This window comes from Sceloporus undulatus, chromosome 7 (assembly GCF_019175285.1).
Source record: "Sceloporus undulatus isolate JIND9_A2432 ecotype Alabama chromosome 7, SceUnd_v1.1, whole genome shotgun sequence".
In the NCBI taxonomy this organism is placed as follows: domain Eukaryota; kingdom Metazoa; phylum Chordata; class Lepidosauria; order Squamata; family Phrynosomatidae; genus Sceloporus; species Sceloporus undulatus.
Genome location: NC_056528.1, coordinates 37,494,448 through 37,515,109, shown reverse-complemented (window position 1 = coordinate 37,515,109; position 20,662 = coordinate 37,494,448). Strand labels below are relative to the sequence as shown.

The 20,662-nt window shown below is 43.9% G+C and overlaps 1 protein-coding gene across 1 annotated transcript; it reads right to left on the bottom strand.

Moving 5' to 3' along the window:
* Positions 1–3,964: 3,964 nt before the first annotated feature.
* PGRMC1 (progesterone receptor membrane component 1) lies at positions 3,965–16,912 on the bottom strand. The gene is given in 5 exon segments (XM_042478418.1): positions 3,965–6,688; positions 7,803–7,843; positions 7,845–7,884; positions 7,887–7,955; positions 16,513–16,912. Coding segments are annotated over 5 exon segments (603 nt in total). The 5' UTR covers positions 16,862–16,912; the 3' UTR covers positions 3,965–6,584.
* Positions 16,913–20,662: the final 3,750 nt, after the last annotated feature.

The window sequence follows — 20,662 nt, the reverse complement described above, 5'->3', positions numbered from 1 at the left end:
GTATGCAGGTATTTAATGTCTTTAGATTGTGTTTTGTGTCAAACTGGTCACTGGTGGCAGTTTCCACAGGTTTCTGAGCCCTCTTCTACTTTAAAACTAATCTTGTGGTAGTGGTGTGGAGGTACTGAATGCATTTCCTGATGGGATAAAGAAAAATATCTTGGAAATAGCCTTTTGCATTTGGCTTACTTTTTTCCTCTGGAGGAGGGGATCTATCTAATTTAAGGTTTCCCTTAACAGTGAATGAATTTGTTCTTTATGGAAATTCTTTTGAGCAACATAGCAAATGTTTTGGTTTCTTGTTACACAGTACATACAAGTACACAAACTTTGTTTTGTTTCTTGCTGTTTTTAGCTAATTTGAGCACAAACGCACTTGGAGAAAATGTTTGTGCCCACTTCAGAGTGCATTGTCCATTGTGGAAGTTCCTTAAATTCATTTCCATTCAGTAAGCATATGGTGCAGTGATGGAGAAAATGTGCCAGTCCCTTCAGAAAAGAGGCTTTCTGCATAGCAGTCTGAGGGCTCATGGCATCCTCAAAACGCTGCACCCCATGCCACCTGTTATAGGGTAAATGAGATTCTCTCCCCACACTTTTTTCATGCTGTGAAGGAAAAAGTGGCAGGAGAGTATGTGCAAAAGTACAGCTGTCTTGATGAACCACTGCCAAGCCTCCATGAAGTTTATCATATTCACAGTAGGAATTTTACTTCCTTGCGAGATATTGTAAGCAGTATGCTGTTGAATCTTTTCTATACCTCACAACCCATTTCATAATGCTCCAAGCAAATTAAAAGTAGGCTTTGTGCCTTAATGTTAGATACCAAGATTAATTTTTCATGGCCTTTACCACCATATAAAGGCATTGGACTTAATCCTTGGATTGGACTTGCACTTCTGTGCTCCTCCAAATGGAGAAAATGAATTAAAGAAATTCCCCTTTTGCACAAATGTGGAAGCTTCCTGGTTAATTCATACACTTTTGGCAACAGCAAAGCAGACTGATTGGAAGCACATTGCAAATCTCCTTCCTGGTACATTTCCAGGACAAAACTATCGCCTGAGTAAGTCCAGTGTCTTTATTATATGGTATTAAAGGAGTATTAGCTTACAGCTCTCTTAGCTTACCTTTTGGGCTTTCAATTTTGACATTAATTCTATTGAACTGTTCCCCTGCATTCTCATTAAATACTGGAAACCTAACTTTAAAAAAATGTGTTGGTCAATTCATCATAAGATAGATATGTGAAAATAACTTGATCGGTGTTCCTAGAAAGCTTTCTCGATCAGACTTCTTTTTCTAAAAGCAAGTTTGTAGACTTGTTCTTAAACTTGTACTGCTTGGAAAAATATGTGATGTCTTAATTATGAAAAATAATAAAATGTATTTTATGTAAAAATTGTTTAAATGCAAATTCGTGGTGGATTAAATTGGTGAGTAACATCTAAGATGGTTACAACTGCAAAATGCTATGGCAGTTGACATCTAAAGGGGTGGAAGTGATGAGAAAACCTTGAGGAAGTGGGAGTCTTATTTTTGATAGTCTGTAACATAGAATTATAAAATCAAGATGTTTACATCTTGCAGAGAATCGAGATACTAACAGTCTTATATTCTGAAGTTTGGATGGGCAACCCATTGGGTCTGCAGGCCAATTGTCTGCCCTCGGGGGCTGCATGAACTGCTTCCCCCAAGAAATAAAACAAATCAGTAGGGAGTTGGAAATCTGGTTCTGATTTTCATGTTGAACAGCTGAAGCACTCCTGCATCTTTACGAAAAGTGAACTGCCTGTCTGGAAGCCTTCCAAGTGTGGTAGGTCACCATTTTTGGCCAGCAAGATGGGGGTTATGGGAGTATGGAAGGGTTGCGGGACTGCAAAAACAGCTGTGGGATATGTGTGCTGTGCTCTGTCACCTGCTATTTTTGAGCATTTTTTCTGTGTGTGCCTCATTTGGAGGTTGTCAGTGTTCCCCATAGTCACAGTACAGGTTGAACCATAAGTGTCTTGGATTTTGGAGTATTTCTATATACATAATGAGATATCTTGCAGATGGACCCAAGTTGAAACATGAAATTCATTTATGTTTTGTTTACCCCTTATACACATAACTGAAGGTAATTTCATACATAATACTTTAAGAAATTTTGCACCTGAACACTAAATCATCAGAAAACAAAGGTGTCACTAAATCAGCCACCCATGAAAAGGTTTTGGATTTCGGAATACTTTGGATTTCGGAATTCCAGATAAGAGAGACTCAACCTGTATAACAGTTCCATCAGTTATACAGAAAAGTGGTGTGTCGTTCAGTCATGTAACGTAAAGCATAAAATAGGTCACATATAGGCCTTGAGGTCAACTATCTGATTTGTTTACAGAAGAGATCTGGTGCAATGGGAAGGTTTAGTTTTCAGGTACAGATTAGTTTCAGCTGTCAATTGCCATGTATTGTGAAAGTTGTCAGTACAAATTACCAAAACATATAGGATCAACATTTCAAGGAATATTTATGACTCAGAATTCATCAGAAGCATACTATAGACAGCTGTGGGCTTCCTGCATTTGTGCAGAAATGAAAAGCTATTATCTATGTCCAGAAACATTTGTGTTGTAGAAGTAAAGGAAGGGAGACACACACACACACACACACAGCCAAGCACTGAATAACATGTGTGCCCACTGTCATCCAGCTTTGCTAAATGCTAAAAAAGCATCTTAACAATTCCCCCAGTACCTTATATCGTCATACAGTGACGCCTATTAGCTGATTCTGTGTGGGATTTTCAGCTCTTCCATTTGCAGCTGCTTACATAAATGCACTAGAATTCCTGCTCCTATTGCATCGAGAGTGATTATGTAATATGTGGTTAGTCAATTAATAAAAGATAGATTTGAGTCCCCGCAGGTTTATGAAATTTCCTGTGCATGTTGGAAAGAAGCTGCTAAGAGATATGAAGAGGAATTGGATTGTTGCCTTTCTAACACAATTCTTTGAACCTGATTCAGGAAATCATTAAGAACTCCAAATCACTTGTCATCTATTGCTTTACTTCCACAGCTAAGGCACCTTTTAAAATAGTTAAAAAGATGACTAAAGGCACAGTGTCAACCAAGACACTATAAAAACTGTTTACTCTTAATCTGCTCAGAAATTAACTAGCATAAATTAAATGTTCATAACCTTGACAACTCGATTCAAAGCCTGCTAAGCTACTTTTCACACCTCCTTCAAATTGTAGATCAAAAAAGAAGTAGCCTCAGTGAAAATGCTGTTTTGGGTATTGAAGGCCCGATACACATGGGAGGGAAGTGACGTGGTGCCACCGATTTTAGGGTTTTCTGGAGTGCTAGGACTCAGTATCATGTTTATGCCCATTGGCTATAGTAATTTCTTTCTTGGAAACTGTGGACTGATAGACAATAGTCTACAGATACTTGGAGTTGCACTATATGAGGAAAGAATTCCAAAGTAAAGAGAAGGTTTATGTTTCACCTTTTCCTCTCCATTGGCATGTTTATTCCATGGGTAAGCCTGGGGCCCTGGGCTAACAACCTGTGATCTCCTTTCAGCCTTCTGTTTGCAAAATTCCTCCAATAAAAGACTGAAATGAGCAATGAATTCATAATCATAAATACTTATTTCAACATTGTGGTAAAGAAGGAAAACCTGTGAGATACTCCATTATCATTGGTGGCATCCACACTGCAGAACTAATTCAGGCTTACACCACTTTAACTGCCATGATTCAATGATATGAACTTCTGGGAATTGTGGTTTTGGAAGACATTTAGCCTTCTCTGCCAGCAAACTCTGGTGCCACAGCAAACTACAATTCCCAGAATCCCATAGCATTCAGATATGGCAGTTAAAGTCAACCTGGATTAGTTCTGCAGTGTGGATGTCACAGTGACAGAATATTAAATACTGCATTTAGTGTTAGGACAAACAAAACAAGTGCCACATTTCTAGGAAGATTTTATTTTTTTAAGAACAAACCAAATACACACTTCTTATTCTTGAAGTGAAATGACATCCAAAGCTAAGTTTGCAACAGTTACTTTTTCTTCTCAACAATGGAAAGCTACAGCAACACAGAAGAATACTTAGCTTACTAACAAGTAGCTTAAAACTTCCCAGAGGTAGGTCAAAACTCTTCAGCCAACTACCTGTCTTTAAGGCCTAGTGATTACCAATAAGCAAAAATTTATATAACAAAATCTTACATTGAAGAGGTGAGAGCAGGAAACAGATCCTCAACTCCATTTGCAATACAGTTCTTATTGCTTTGGGTAAAGAATGTAAAAGATGGGGAAAAAGAGCAGAAACAATCTCCAAAAATAAAAATAAACCTAATGCTTCTACCTCTATTGTTTGGATTCCCTAAACCAATGCTTATTTAATCATGCTATATATATTTTGCAAGAACCCTCTCCAAGTTCATTTGTTCCTTGCACGATGCAAAGGCTTTTAGAGCAGACCATGTGTTCACATGGTGCACTGTCTGTGCCCAAAGCACAGCCAACAGCTGTATTGTGTGTAATGCTGAATGAGCCATTTTGTAATGTAAGTCTCCATTAACATTTCTTGGAACTGGTACATTGCTGAGCTTCTGAGGAACTAATTGTTCTTAAGAACAATTTAGGCTCCACAGCCTGGGTTTTGAACCATGCATAAACAACAGACCCCAGCATAGCAGGTTCTGTATAACTGGTTCCCCATATCAAACAAGTCCCATACACTTTCTCCTGCCTAAATTAGTTTGACACCAGCTTTTGGCTCCATTTTTTCTCTAGGCTTGCTATGCTGTTTGTTAAAGACTTCTCGGCCTTTTGGCTAAGATCAAGTGTAAAGACTATATTGGGAAGACTCAAAAAGCCCATCCATACTGATCCTATTTGATCTGGGCAATTTTAATGCAACGCCGTATAAGGGCTTTAGCCTTGATTTAGTACAATCGCCGTATTATATTCCTTCTAAGGAGGGATTGGGCGCAGGGCTCTCCAGATGTGGAATGGCAACATCACCATTGGCTATGCTAACTAGGGCTACTAGGGGCTGCAGTCCAACTACGTCTGGAGGGCTGCATGTTTCCCATCACTCTTTTTTGTTCTCATGTACATCAGGTTTTAGACTATCAACAAGCCCAAAACTGCATTCCCACATCTCCTCTAAGGCTGAATCCACACTACAGACATAATCCAGTTTGACACCACTTTAACTGCTATGGCTCAATGCTATGGATTTCTGGAAACAGTAGTTCTGTGAAACATTGCACCTTCTTTGTCAGACAGCTCTGATGGCACAACAAACTACAAATCCTGGGATCCCATAACAATGAACCATGGCAGTTAAAGCAGTGTCAAACTGGATAATTTCTGCAGCTTTAGAGGAACTAGTAGCCTAGAAACTATCAGCTTTCTGCAATTTAGCACCTTCTGGATGTGCTGGACTTTGCTTTCCATTTTCTCGGGTAGCATGACCATGTTGTCTGAGGGTTGTGGGTCTTTTATGCCAACATATTCGGAGGGTGCCAGGTTGGGAGAGAGTGTTGTAAGGGCTGGCATTATCAAATTGGCTGGAAACCAACCGATACTTGAGCCAAGTATTTAAGAGCACTGAACTCACTGGGACTTCAAAGTACACACAGATTGGGTGTTTTGGCTGTTTCAACTTATCCGTGATTATCCATTTATATAATCAGCACTGAAGACCTTTGCTAAAGGTAAATGAAGCAGGCTGCTTAAATTAAACCTCTCTGAACAACAGCAAGATAATCAACTTTTTTTTAAGCAGAAAGTTATTTGAAACTAATGTTCACTTTCTTTTTGTAAAGTTGGATTCTAATGTCTATATAAAACCGGCTTTAAAAATTATGCTTCAGTTTTAACCATGTAGTCCCTTCATCAAACTATTTACAATGATGTGATTCAACATAAACCATGCAGATTCCAAAAGCAGTTACTTGCAAGAGGCGTAATTCCCATGAGTACCATGGGTTATGATGGAAAATGTTGGTACACAGGTCATTTAAAAAAAACAACAACAATGTTATTATGGAATGGAAATTATAGGCAAAGAAAATGCAAGAAAGCTGTTTGCTCACCATCTGTTCACCCTGAATACTATGTATGTGTGCTGTTTGTATGTTTGGGGCACAAACCGAACCCAGTTACATACCTGCTGTTTGGTGGCTACTAACCATCACAGCAGGGCATCTTCAGTGGAACATAAGTGCATACTCTTTGTGAAACTCCCTCAAGAAATTTGAAATTCCATAGCATCAGCGCCTGGGAGACTTCATCTCTCTCTGCCAGAGAATTGCAGTTTTGGTGTTCCCGATGCAATGCCAATTGGATCACACCGCTTTGATTTAAGAAACTTCAGCACTGATTGACAAGGTTCACTTGAGAATACTGATTAAAATGTGTTTAATTGACAGCAAGTTGTACCATTCCTAAAAATAGGGCTGAGGTTCAAACTGGTACAGTCGAACTGGAATGTGACAAAGAAAATGTCCTTTAATTTATTTTAAAACTAAAACAAACCATCAATCTCCAGACTGTTCTTCCCCGTGTTGGCTAATCATTCTTGCGATCTTTAGCATCTTTTGTTTCTTCTTCATCGGAATATACTGTGGGCTCTTCTCCATCCTTCAACAGTTTGCCTACATAGTGGTATTTAACTGAATGTAAAGTGGGGGGGAAACACATTATTACTAAATAGGCACAAGGTTTGTGGTATCAGCACATTGTTAATGTTAAGAGTATCATTAGAACATGCTTAACCCCAATACTTGAAGCCAAGAGAAACTAGTTCTGTTTAGATTTCACAACAAGAAAAATTTGTCCGTCAGCCAAGAAGTATTTCCCTGTGAATACCTGTGTCAGATTTCAAAAAGGCTTGTATAAGAGAAGCTCTTACAGCTTGTGGTTAAAATTCACAATGAAGAATAGTTCTACTGAATACTGTAAACAGATGTAATTCTTAGTAAATATGCCTGCAACTATGCTTTGGATGCATTAGTCACACTATTTTATCAGTACTAAGAGGGGCTAAACGTAGCTTGTACAGAGGGCCCTTGGTATCTGCTGTGGTTTGATTCCAGGATGACAAAATCCATGGATGCTCAAGTCCCATTCAATACAATGGCATAGTAAAAAGGTGTTCCTTATATAAAACAGCAAAATCAAGATTAACCTTTTGGAATTTATATTTTTTTAATACTTTCAAACTGCGGATGGTATAATTTCTGGATAAGGAATCTGCGGATATGGAGGGCTGACTGTATTGTGGCCAACTATAAATACTGTATACAGTGGTGCCTCGGGTTACGAAAGTAATTCGTTCCGCGGCCGCTTTCGTAAACCCGAAAAGCCTTCGTAAGCCGAATTGCATAGGCGCTAATGGGGAAAAAGCCGCGTTTCGTGCAAAAAAGCCGAAAAAAGCACCAAAATTTTCTTCGTAACCCGAAAAAACATTCGTAACCCGGAACAATGATTTCCAATGGGATTTTTTCGTATCCCGAAAATTTCGTAACCTGGGTATTTCGTATCCGAGGTACCACTGTATATAAAACTGACAAGATCACAGAGTTGTAATCTAAGAACTGTGTTTCAGGGACTGAATTTGCTCCTGGTGTGTGTGTGTGTGTATATATACATACATACATACACAACACAAACAGGAGCAAATTCAGTCCCTGAAACACAGCTTTAAATTACAACAGTGTGATCTTGTCAATTGGCAAAGATCATATAGGATGAGAATTGGGCAATGCTAGAGTTTGAAATGCTTACATGTGAACTGCTGCTCCCAGTCATTCAGCGTCTCTCTTGGGTGCGTCAAGATCAGAAAGGTCATCATATTCATCCTTCAAGCTTCTTTATCCAGGCAGAAGGTAGCAAGGCCTCTGGAGGCATCTCTTCCAGCAAATATCCCATAAGGGCCATCTTCACAGAAGAACAGTTAGATATCAGACACTGATGTTGCACATCTTTTTTTTTAAAAAAAGGTCATGGACAATACACATGCCCTTCCATGTTATATTGGGGCTAAGGATACAGTAGTCTTTAAAGTAATATTTTAGAGACAATTTTCTTCTCAAAGACCTATGCATTCTGTATATGATGTTACATGCTTCTCAGTGTATCAGGTGCAAAGTCCTCTGACTGATTCTTAGGCACACTTTTCTAGGAAAGTTTTAAAAACACATTCATTTGAGTTTCATTTCCATTCCCTATGTATGCAATCTGGCAGGCAAATCTCTAAGGACTTTACTCTCTACTAAGTCAATGAGTAACTTCTTTCACCACATCTCTCTCTCTCATTAATAGTTGTTGAGGCCAGGAATTTGGAAATACTTTGAATTCGTATAAAAGCAAACACTCTTTCTCCCAAAAACTCTGCCCTGTTATTTAGGAAACCATTTCCCTGATAAGGTTATGAGAGCTAGAAACATTTTTTAAAAATACATTGGAATTTTTAGGATGATAAATGATTGAAGTGCTTACGCAAGATAAAACATTTCAGTATGAGTTACTAAAAGACTTTCAAAAACAGGAATATGAAGCATGGGGGAAAGAGGAGAAAAGAGAGGACTCTGTGTAGCAGCACCAGGCAAAGCAAAAAGAGGAAGGAAGGAAAGAGAGGAGGCGATGTGAAAAGGAGGACTATACAAAACGATGCAAGGACTATTAAGTATAACTTCAGAAAAGAGTTATGTACACTCAGAGTTTGACAGACAGAAACATCTCAGGAACTTAGGGAAGAGGAATGATAAAATATAGGTCAAAAGAACCTGAAAGCTTTTTTAGGCTAATGCAGCATATTTGGCCAGGAAAGCTGACAAATATCCATTCAGCTGAAAAACTAACTGATCCTGAGTTTATTTAATATTGTAGAAATAATGCAGTTTGACACTACCTTAGCCCCTGATGCAATCTTACAGAATCCTGGGATTTGTCATTTTGTTGTGTTTGAATGTTGGATTACTTCTCTGGAACCAGGTGTTCGAATGTGCTGGCTCGGTCATGAACCCACTGGTGACCTTGGGTAAGTCACACACTCCCAGCCTCTGAGGATGGCAATGGCAAACCTCCTCTGAAACAAATCTTGCCAGAAAAACCCACGATAGGTTCACTTTGGGTGGCATAAGTGTTCAGAAACGACCTTGAAGCACAACACACAGGAACCTATCCTTATTCTTTACATGCTATTTCTTCCTCTGGTATCCAATTTATATTTAATGTCTAGAAACACATCTAAATATATACATGAGAGCTAGAGGTTGAGCTCATGTATTAAGTCGAGGCTGGGTTTTGGAGCCTAAATTATGGATTTTGATATGACCCATGGCCTAAGTTGAGGGTTAAAATTTAGAGGCATGTCACAAAGGAGCTAAAGGATGGGAACAATAGATATAATGCCAAAGAACCTACAAAATTCCTGCATCTAACTGTGCTCACACTAAAATCTGGATAGGTTTTAGTGGGGAGGGCTTTGCTTCCAGGAGAGATTACACTATTGCCTTTTGGTATTTGGCTGGTGTTTGGTATCAGAAATCTCCATGGACACCAAAAATGCATGGATGCTCAAGTCCCATTAAATACGACGGTGAAGTAAATGGTATCTCTTATATAAAAATGCAAAATAAGGTTGCTTTTTGGAATTTATATAATTTCTTGGAATATTTTTAATCCGCAGATGCTTGAATCCATGGGTTAAAAAAATCTATGGATATGGAGAAGCCACAGTACATTGACCTACAGATAAGTCGATCTCAGTTTTTGGGGGTCAATTATTTTGACAAAAATTTCTAAACTTATACATGACTATATATAGTAACTAAAGGTACGTATTTTCTGGCCTATAAGACTACTTTCTGACCCTCTAAAACGGGGTCAAAAAGTTGGGGGGCGCTTTGTACGCGGTAAGAGCACTTACCTGGTTGTCCTGCCAGCTTCCAAAGCTCCCGGACGACTTTGGAAGCGGCGCGAAGGGGCCCTCCTGTGCTGGCTTCAAAGGCCTCCGGAGGACGCTCCGGAGGACTTGGAAGCCGGCGCGCGGGGGGCTTCCCTGGCTGCTGCTTCCAAAGGCCTCCGGAGGACGCCCTCCGGAGGACGCCATACGGAGGACTTTGGAAGCCGGCGCGAGGGGGCTTCCCTGGTGCTGGTCCAAAGGCCTCCCGGAGGACGCCCTCCGGAGGACTTTGGAAGCCGGCGCGAGGGGGCTTCCCTGGCTGCTGGCTTCAAAGGCCTCCGGAGGACGCCCTCCGGAGGACGCCTCCGGAAGGACTTGGAAGCCGGCGCGAGGGGGCTTCCCTGGCTGCTGGCTTCCAAAGCCTCCAGGAGAGGACGCCCTCCGGAGGACTTTGGAAGCCGGGCGCGAGGGGGCTTCCCTGGCTTGCTGGCTTCCAAAGGCCTCCGGAGGACGGCCCTCCGGAGGACTTTGGAAGCCGGGCGAGGGGGCTTCCCTGGCTGCTGGCTCCAAAGGTCTCCGGAGGGACGCCCTCCGGAGGACTTGGAAGCCGGCGCGAGGGGGCTTCCCTGGCTGCTGGCTTCCAAAGGCCTCCGGAGGACGCCCTCCGGAGGGACGCCCTCCGGAGGACTTGGAAGCCGGCGCGAGGGGGCTTCCCTGGTGCTGGCTTCCAAAGGCTCCGGAGGACGCCCTCCGGAGGGACTTTGGAAGCCGGCGCGAGGGGGCTTCCCTGGCTGCTGGCTTCCAAGGCCTCCGGAGACGCCCTCCGGGACTTTGGAAGCCGGCGCGAGGGGGCTTCCCTGGCTGCTGGCTTCCAAAGGTCTCCGGAGGACGCCCTCCGAGGACTTGGAAGCCGGCGCGAGGGGGCTTCCTGGCTGCTGGCTTCCAAAGGCCTCCGGAGGACGCCTCCGGAGGACTTTGGAAGCCGGCGCGGAGGGGGCTTCCCTGGCTGCTGGCTTCCAAAGGCCTCCGGAGGACGCCCTCCGGAGGACTTTGGAAGCCGGCGCGAGGGGCTTCCCTGGCTGTGGCTTCCAAGGTCTCCGGAGGACGCCCTCCGAGGACTTGGAAGCCGCGCGCGGGGGCTTCCCTGGCTGCTGGCTTCCAAGCCTCCGGAGGACGCCCTCCGGAGGACTTGGAAGCCGGCGCGAGGGGGCTTCCCTGGCTGCTGGCTTCCAAAGGCCTCCGGAGGACGCCCTCCGGAGGACTTTGGAAGCCGGCGCGAAGGGCCTCCTGGCTGTGGCTTCCAAAGCCCTCCGGAGCTTGAAAAGCCAGCACGCGCCTACCTGCCGGCTTTCAGGCCTCTGGAGCCTTTTTGAAGCCAGCGTTTGTGGGCATCCGGCCCCTAACTTGGCCTATGTAGGCCAGGGCACTGCCTGCATGCAAGGCCGGCTTTTGAAGGCCTCACAAAAGGCCTGGGGTAAATAAAAATAAAACATGAGAGAGAGAGAGAGAGGAGAGAGAGAGGAGAGAAGAAATAATAGAGGAGAGAGAGAGGGAGCTAGATAGGGAGGAGGGGGGGAGGGAGAGGAAAATAGATTAGATAGTGTTTAGTAGATAGATAGATATAGTAGATAGATTAGATAGAAGATAGGTAAGAGATAATATATAGATATAAAGATAGATAGATGAGAGAGAGAAAAGAGAATAGGGGGAGAGAGAGAGGGAGGGAGGGAGATAGAGAGAGGGAGATAGACAGAAGAGGAGAGAGGAGAGATTGGAAGATAGAAGATGTTAGATAGATAAGAGAGTAATAGATAGATAGAGAAATAGATATAGAAGAATAGAGATAAGTAGGATGAGGAGAGAGAAGAGAGAAAAGTAGATAGGAGAGATTATTATAGATATAATAATAATATATATGGAGATGAGAGAAGAGAGAGAGAGAGAAGAAGTAGATTAGATAGATAGATAGATAGAATAGATAGATAGATATAGAGTAGATAGGGATAGATGAGAGAAGGAGGAGAGAGAGAGAGCAGAGAGGAGGAAGGAGAGCGGGAGAGACAGGGAGAGAGGAGGAGCGATGAGAGACGGACGCGGCGACGAGGAGGAGGAGGGAGAGAGAGGAGAATGAGAGAGGAGGAGGGATGGGGGAGGGATGGGAGGGAGGAAGGGAAGAAGAGAAAGATAGAGAGAGAGAAATAGATAGATGAGAATGGAGTAAGAATAGATGATAGAGAGATAGATAGAGAAGAATAGATAGCTAGATAGATAGAAGATAGAGAGAAGAAGAGATAGAGAGAGGGAAAGGGGGGGAGAATAGATTAGAGATATTGATAGAGATGAAGTAGATAGTAGAAATAGATAGGATAGATAGATAGATAGATCGATAGCTAGATATATATATATCTCTAGAGAGAAGAGACAAAAATAGATAGATAGAAGCGGAGAGGCGAGAGAGCGAGAGAGAGAGGGAGGAAGGGGGTGTGGGGGGAGAGAGAGAGAGAGGAAAGGATAAGTAGTAGATACGATAGTAGATAGATAGAAGATAGAATAGATAGGATAGATAGATAGATCGATCGATGAGAGAGAGAGGCTACGTAGATAGATAGATGATATATCTTTATCTATATATATATATAGAGAGAGAGAGGAGAGAGAGAGAGAGATAGTAGATAGATAGAGCTAGCTAGATAGATAGATGAAGGAGACGAGAATAGGAGAGAGAAATAGAGAGGGGAGAGAATAGTAGGATTAGAGATAGATAGCTTGATAGATTAGATAGAGAGAAATAGAGAGAAATACAGAGTAGAGGATGGCGGGAGGGCGGGAGGGGAGAGAGCGGAGAGAGATAAGAGAGGGAGGGAGAGACACGCAGGGGGGAGGAGGGTGAGGGAGAGAGTGAGGATAGCGAACGCGAGAGAGAGAAATAGATAGCTGGCTCGTAGATAGATGAGAGAGAAAGCGATAGATAGATAGATAGATAGTAGATTATGAGAGAGAGAAATCGAGAGAGGGTGGGAGAGAGGGGGGGGAGATAGAGAGATAGATAGATAGAGAGAGAGAAATAGATGGATAGATAGATAGATAGATAGATAGACAGACAGACAGACAGACAGATAGATGCGAGAGAGAGAGAGAGAGAGAGAGATAAGCAAGCTGGCAAGCAAGCAAGCAAGCCAAGATTAGAGAACGAGTTGGGGTAAATGTAGTGATGTTTTTTAAATTTTTATTTGGTGTGCATTGGAAGAGGGGGGTGGTCTTATACGGCAAGTATATCCTAAACTCTATACAGTATTTTAACTGGAAAAGTTGGGGGTCGTCTTATACGCCCAGTCGTCTTATACACCGGAAAATACGGTACCCCTGTTTTTCTCTTGCAGAGATTAAAAATAAAGCAGTATCACCAACAAGGCTGTGTATTGGATGTGTTGATCATAATAAATGTTAATGGGGATGAACAAGGCTGTGCAAAGGAAGCTCTTTTGCTACACATGAAGGGATCTGGTTATTCTGGGAACCATAAACAAGCTTGCCGGCCTCTTGGCCTTTGAGCTCGTCCAGCACTGAAGGGAAAGAGGGAGGTGGAAAGATTGCAAGGAGCAATATTGAGGCCTTGTGTAATGTGCAACAACGCTCTCCTCCCACACAGATTGCATGCAAAGCAAAGCTCAGAGCAATCTGGTTCCTGGGAAAGGTTGAGCCACAGACAAAGGCAAGCTAGGCTACTCCCTTCCTTCTTTGGTGCCTAAGGTATAATCCATTTCCAGAACAAGCCTGGCTGGTTAGGCATGAAGGGGGTTGGAGCAATGAGATCTGGGACTTTCTGTTCCTCTCTCCTTCTGGAAAAAACACAACAAAATTTTGTGATTTTCTTATTCAAAAGAAATAAATAGGTAAATTCCAAAAAGTAAACCGTGATTAGCCACTTGCCATCCTCGGAGGCTGAGAGAGTGTGACTTGCCCAAGGTTATCCAGTGAAGATGCCAGCCACAGATGCTGACGAAACGTTAGGAACAAACTCTTCCAGAACACGGCCACATAGCCCCCAAAACCCACCAAAAGCTACAGTATGTCACCCAGTGGGTTTCGATGGCTGAACCAGGATTTGGACCCTGGCCCAAACCATTACACCATGCGGGCCTTCATAGTATGGCAGTGGTTTGAGTGTTGGATGATGATCCTGGAGAACAGGGTTCACTTGCCCAGGTTTGCCATGCAAACCTACTGGGTGGCATAGTTTTTGTGTGGGTTTTTCGCGCTATGTGGCCATGTTCTAGAAGAGCAAGTCACAGCCTCAGGGGAAGGCAATGGCAAACCTCTGAACGAAACCTTCTAAGAAAACCCCATGAGACATTTGCCTTAGGCTTGCCACAAGTCAGTATATACAACAAACATATCAGAGAACGTGATTTAAAAACTTCTACAACTTGGCGCCACACAAAACATTTGTACATGATTTGTACAGACAAACAAAGGCCAAGCAGCTTGAAAAGAGACACTTTGACCCATATAAACCATGCAGTGAAAGCAACCAATGGCCAAGTCCAGGCTAAGTGTTACTACGCCTTCAAAATCTTGCACCAGAAATACCTGCAAAGCCTGACATGCCTCTTTGTAAACATTGCTGAGAATTGCAGAATGCCAATTATTAATCTTTTGTGAGCAACTGGGCCAGGAGTCAGTCGACATTGCAGGCAAATGCAAATGGAACAACCTTTACTACGCCTTGTAAGAGTGTCAGCTGAATACATAACCGTATACAGTAGTTCTGTTCAGAACCAGGGTGCCAATGGAAAATGGAAAGGTCAACTTTCCAGATTCTAAGTGGTGAAAACTAACAAATGAATTAAGAGCTGTGGACGGTTTGGGATTCATAAAACATAGTGCAGTCTTTTTGTGCAGGCGTTGATCCAATGCACACTTCCTTGGGAAGAAAGTCTTCCCAAAGTTAGTATGCTACACTTGGCACCTACGGAAATCTGTGGGGCTAATGCTGGATCATGCGACCTGCCAAGATGCCGAGTTCAAATTTGACCTCACTTTCAAGTTAGTACATTGCTCAATGCCAGTAGTTGGGAAACAGACAGCTGATGGTGCAATCCCCAGTTAAACTTTGGAATTCCTTGCCACAAGATTGTAGGGATGGTTGCCAACTTGGACTATTTTAAAAGAGGATTAGATCCATTTTAGCGCCAGGCGCCTTTGTGTTGATCTCTGATTTTCTTGAAATCATTGAAGCCTGCCACTGGACACAGAAGTTAAGCCCCACTGAATTCAATGCAGAAACTTCCCCGGCAAAGATAACCTTTCAGATACATAAGACTACAACTCCCACCAGCCACAAAGCAAGCAGAGCAGCTGACTAGGAATGATGGAGTTGTTATCCAATGCCTCTGGAAAGGGCTGCCCCATCAAAGCAAGTTCCTAATTGATTCAAGGGGGCTACCTTACAGGGGCGTTGTAAAGGCTTCTTATGGGAAACAAAGGCCACAAAAGTCCCGGGGAACAAGGCTAAAAAGGGCTCATTGGTGAAAAAGTTGCCGCTGTGTACATACAATATCACCTTTTTGCCACTGTCCGGACTAAAGCCATTTGGCACCGCTTGGACTTCCATGGCTCAATATTATGCAACCCTGGGATGGGCAGTTTGGGGAACTAGTGAGCCTTCTCTATCAGAGAGCTCTGATGCCCCGGCAAACTACGCATCCCAGGATTTCACAGCATTGAGCAGCAGCAGGGAAAGTGGTATTACACTGCACTGTTTCTGCACTGCTGTCGTTGTCCAGAGGAGGCTTGCCATTGCTGTCCCCTGAGGCTGAGAGAGTGTGACTTGCCCAAGGGCAAGGTTTCATGGCTGAGTTTCCAGAGTCACAGTCCAAGGCTGCAAAGCACGACTGGCTTTAATGCAGAGCCCTGCAAACACTAAGACTTCCCCAATGGCCCGTTTTAGGCGCTGGGAGGGCTTGGCATTTGTAGGTACTGCCAGGCTGGGGGATGCTGGGATTTGTTGTCCTAACAAAGCCATTGTATTTGCATTTGTAGGGCTCTGTGTCAGCTGTGGCTTGCAGCGTTGGACTAGGACTCTGGTTTCATTGCTTCCTGCCCTGTGGGATGGGGGATGCTGGGAGTTGTTGTCCTGAAACAAGCCCCTGGAGGGCTTCGTGTTTGCAGTTGTAGGGCTCTGCAGGAGTGCTTTGCGGAGCCAGGACTCTGGAGACCAAAGGTCGCCTCCCCTCCTCCCCTGCCTGCTGGGGGATGCTGGGACATGTCATCCTAAAATAATTGGGGATGCTGGGACTTGCTCTCCTAAAATAACTGGGGATGCTGGGACATATCATCCTTAAATGGCTGTGGATGCTGGGATTTGTCCTCCTAAAATGACCGATGATGCTGGAACCTGTCCATCTAAAAATAGCTGGGGGATGCTGGAGTTTGTGGTTCTGAGAATGACTGGAGATGCTGGGACTGGCCCTCCTAACATAATTGGGATGCTGGGGCTTGTCGTTCTTCCAAACGCCTGGGGCTGCTGGGCCCTAAGCCTAGTGTCTGGGGCTGCTGGGAGTTGTAGTCCCGAGAGGTGGGTCAGACCTGGTCCGTAGAACTTCCTTCCGCGGGAGACGTCGAAGACCTTGCCGTTGATGGCCATCAGGATGCGGTGCTCCTGGCGTCCGTCGAAGGGCCGCAGCTGCTGGAGAGTGAAGTCCCGGCGCTTGAGCTTGGGCGGCGGGGGCGGCTCCTCGTCCTCCTCGGAGCCCCGGCCTCCTCCTCCTCGGTCCCCGCTTCGCAAGATCTGGTAGAGCAGGAAGAGGCAGAGGCCCAGAAGGCTCAGGTTCAGCGGGGAGCTCAGCAGCTCCAGCAGCAGCTGGACCCCGAAGGAGGAAGAGGCCGAGGAGGTACCCTCCTCCGCCGCCAGACCCGGAGCCTCCTCCTCGGCCATGGCCCTCCGCAGACAGACTCAGCCACAAGGAAGGAAGGAAGGAGAACAACAAGAGGAGGAGGAGGAGGAGCTCTTGGGCCGATCCTGCCCCGGAGGAGGAGCAGCAAAGGAGGAGGAGGAGGAGGTGCAATAGCCTCTGCAGATAGGCTGCACAGGCGCAATGGGCCTCATGCAGCAGGGCCTCCATCTGCAATGGGAAATATAGTCTGCATAGATGCAATATGCCCTGCAATGGGAAATATAGTCTGCATAGATGCATTATGTCCTGCAATGGGAAACATGTTCTCCCTATATGCAACATGTCCTGCAGCATGCAATATACAATATGTCCTGCAATAGGAAATATAGTCTGCATAGATGCATTATGTCCTGTGCCTGATCTGCTTCAGTTAATAGTTTTCATGAACATGAATAGCCTAGAGTGGTTCCTTTAGCTATTTCAAAAATAGATGGCACAGATAAATCTCCTGTTCTGACATATACCAAATAAGTTCAAACCCCTTTGAATGGTGGTTGTTGCTGCCAATCAAGAAGGATTGTCTGATTTGGGCCCTGGTGAAGTTCCAAGTAAAGGTTGATGCCAGCTTAGGGTGATGTTAATGCTTTTGTTACTCCCAATAAGCAAAATGAATAAATAAAAAAATAGGACCAACAATCTCTACTCCACAATATAAACTGGATTGCACTAAAACCAATAGTGTTTGTTTTCCACCACAACTACTAACAGATCAATTCTGATTCAGATTGACAAGTTAACATTAAAGGTTCATGTGAACCAAAGGACTGACCCAATCCAGGTCACTGATGACAAAACCAACATTTCTAATAACTTGGTTCAAGAAATGATTTCAACATCTTTTTGTCACAATCAAAACAAGTCGTTGATAAAATTGTGGCTTGTCTTGGATGCATTTTAACATGCTACATGAAGATTGTGATATCTCTGTTGTGATCAGTTGATCACTCCATTTACAATGCAGCTATTTCCTCTGCACTAACAATAATCACATCTATCTAAGATAGGGTTGCCATCCCTGAGGACCTCCAAACCGGAGAAAATGTAGGACAAGGTTTAAAAATGTAGGACTGCCAGGACTGGAGATGCTCCAGCCTCCGACAGAGCCCTACGCGCGCCCGTGCAGAACTGTGAGTGTGGGCGCGCGGGGCACAGGGCCCGGCTTACGGAGCCGAACCGCGGCGGCGGCTAAGGCCACGTCGGTGGTGGCGGCCAGAGGAGCAGCCACAGCAGGCCACACAGCAACAGCAGCATTGGTGGTGGCGGCGGTGGCGGCTGCAAGAGTGGCCAAAGACACCGCCACAGTGGCACAATAACAAAGCCCGGGGGCGGGGGCAAACCCGGGAAAAGCCCCAAACCGTAGTGTGACCGTGCAGACGGTCCAATAGCGGGAAATTCCCGCCCCCCGCCGGGTTATGGCAACCCTAATTTAGGATAAATGTAGGACATGACATGGCCTTCATCTTCCACGTTTAAATGCCACCACTTTTGGGTTGCCTTAAATCAAAAGAGGCTTCCTTTGGGAGACACATCTTGTGGTTCTCTCATAAGTGATATGCCTCAGTTCACCCACCCATTGGTTGGGGAGCTTTGGTAAGTCCCACGTTATAGGATGTTTCCACCTCCATCGCTGGAAAAAGGAACATTGGTTCTTACCTGTGATATGTTCATTTTCAGTGATGTAGGTGGGAATATCCCCCCCCACCCAGAACTGAGGAGGCTGTTTCCCTTGGCTCTGCAAGGATGGTTGTTAGTTATTTTTAGTTTGACTTTATGATACTTTCTATTTATTATACTTCTATTTGCATTAAATGCTATCTGAGTTTGTTTTCTATCCTCGGCTATAATATTGACTTGGGGGATGGTGGGGGTTAGGGTTAGGGTTCAAGTCTGTTTTCCCTGCCTATTTCGGAGCAAGAGATGGAATCAAACCATGTTATAGGATATTCCCACCAACATCGCTGAAAATGAACATATCACAGGTAAGAACCAATATTCCTTTCTGTTTCACTGAGGACATGAGTCTCAGTCTCCTACATCTGTGAAGGCTGAGAATTTATAGGATCGAGGCCGTAGGTTTCCCAAGGGATTTGAAATTATGATGTTGCAATAGCATCACTGCTTCTCAGTTTGCTAAACTAAGAACAGGTACAACCAGGTGTGTCTTTAAATTTGGCCTAGGCGGGTAGATAAATGATCTTACAAGCCCCCTCCTGTCTTTTCTTTTTCTTTTTCTTTTGGCTTTGTACTGAACTCTGTCTTTAAATTGCCAGCAACACCTGTTTTTCTAGTTACTTAGCCAATCTCTTTAATGGATCAGTAACCTCAGATGTTTGAGAATAATGAGTGAGGATCCCAAAAATTCACTTGGCAGGCATAAGGTATTGAAACTGATGCTTGTTTAGCTTGCACAATACATGTGTAAACTGGCCTACAGGGCACATTATTTTTTAAAAAAATATAAATTTATGGAGCAATCCTATATATTAGGGTTAAAGTCCAGAGGGAATGGGCTTCAAAGTGGACTGCATCTCCCATAATATCTCTCCCCAGTGCTTAAGCTGGCTAAGGCTGATGGGATTTGTTGTCAGCACAAAATCTGGAGAGCTGGATGTTCCTCACTTCTGCTATACCTGTTTACTCAAAATGACTTAGATGGAACTAATTATTGGATAAGAGAGTGGAAGATGGAAGATGACTTTAAGATGTGGTCCTCTGTGTGTGTGTGTGTGTGTTGTGTGCCTTCAAGTCATTTCCAACTTATGGCGACTCTAAGGTGAACCTATCATGGGGTTTTCTTGGCAAGATTTGTTCAGAGGAGGTTTGCTGTTGCCTTCCCCTGAGGCTGAGAGTGTGACACCTTGTCCATGGTGACCAAGTGGGCTACAGATCTTGAAAAGTGATTTTGCGGTGTACAACTCCAAGAATTCCCCAGTGGGAAGGGGAATATTATTATCATAATATTATTAACATAATAATATGTTGAACTCGCCACAGTGAACTCGCCACGGGTCAGCGTAAAAGGGGCGCCCTAAAGAAGAGATACAAGGACTCCCTGAAACAACATCTCAGGCTTGGCCAGATAGATCACCAACAATAGTCCTCCCTGGCCTCGCATCGGGAGGCATGGAGACGCACTATCCATGACGCTACAGTCTTCTTCGAAAGCTCACGCCGAATGAGCCTCGAAGAGAAACGACAACGCAGAAAGAACCGCAACCTGGAAACATCACCCAAGGAAACTTTCTGCTGTGCTTTCTGCAACTGGACCTGTTTATCCCGAATTGGCCTTTTTAGTCACCAACGCGCTTGTACAAAGCGCAGGATGAGTCCTTCTTGAATCTTTGTTCGCGAAGCAAAGCCAGAGAGAGAGAGAGAGAGTAACATATTATTATCCCTATGGGATTCTATATCAATTCATACACTAAAAAATGAAAAGGACAACAAAACACAATAATAATAATAATAATAATAATAATAATAATAATAATAATAATCACACAAACAGGGAAACATTGCCTTTCAGCATACTTGACTGTGGTTCTTTCATTTTACTAATCTAACTGCTTTAAATTTATTAAAAAGTAATCTACAGTGGTTCCTCCACGTTCGCTGGAAATAGGGGTGAAGGACCCCTGTGAATGTGGAAAACACACACACACACACACACAAAACCCACACAAAAATTATTTTTATCTCTCTAGGAATCTCCATATCCTCCAGTGCAAATCTATGGTCAACATCTGCCAGAAGCTGAACCTAAAAATGCCTAGAGAAGTGTTTTC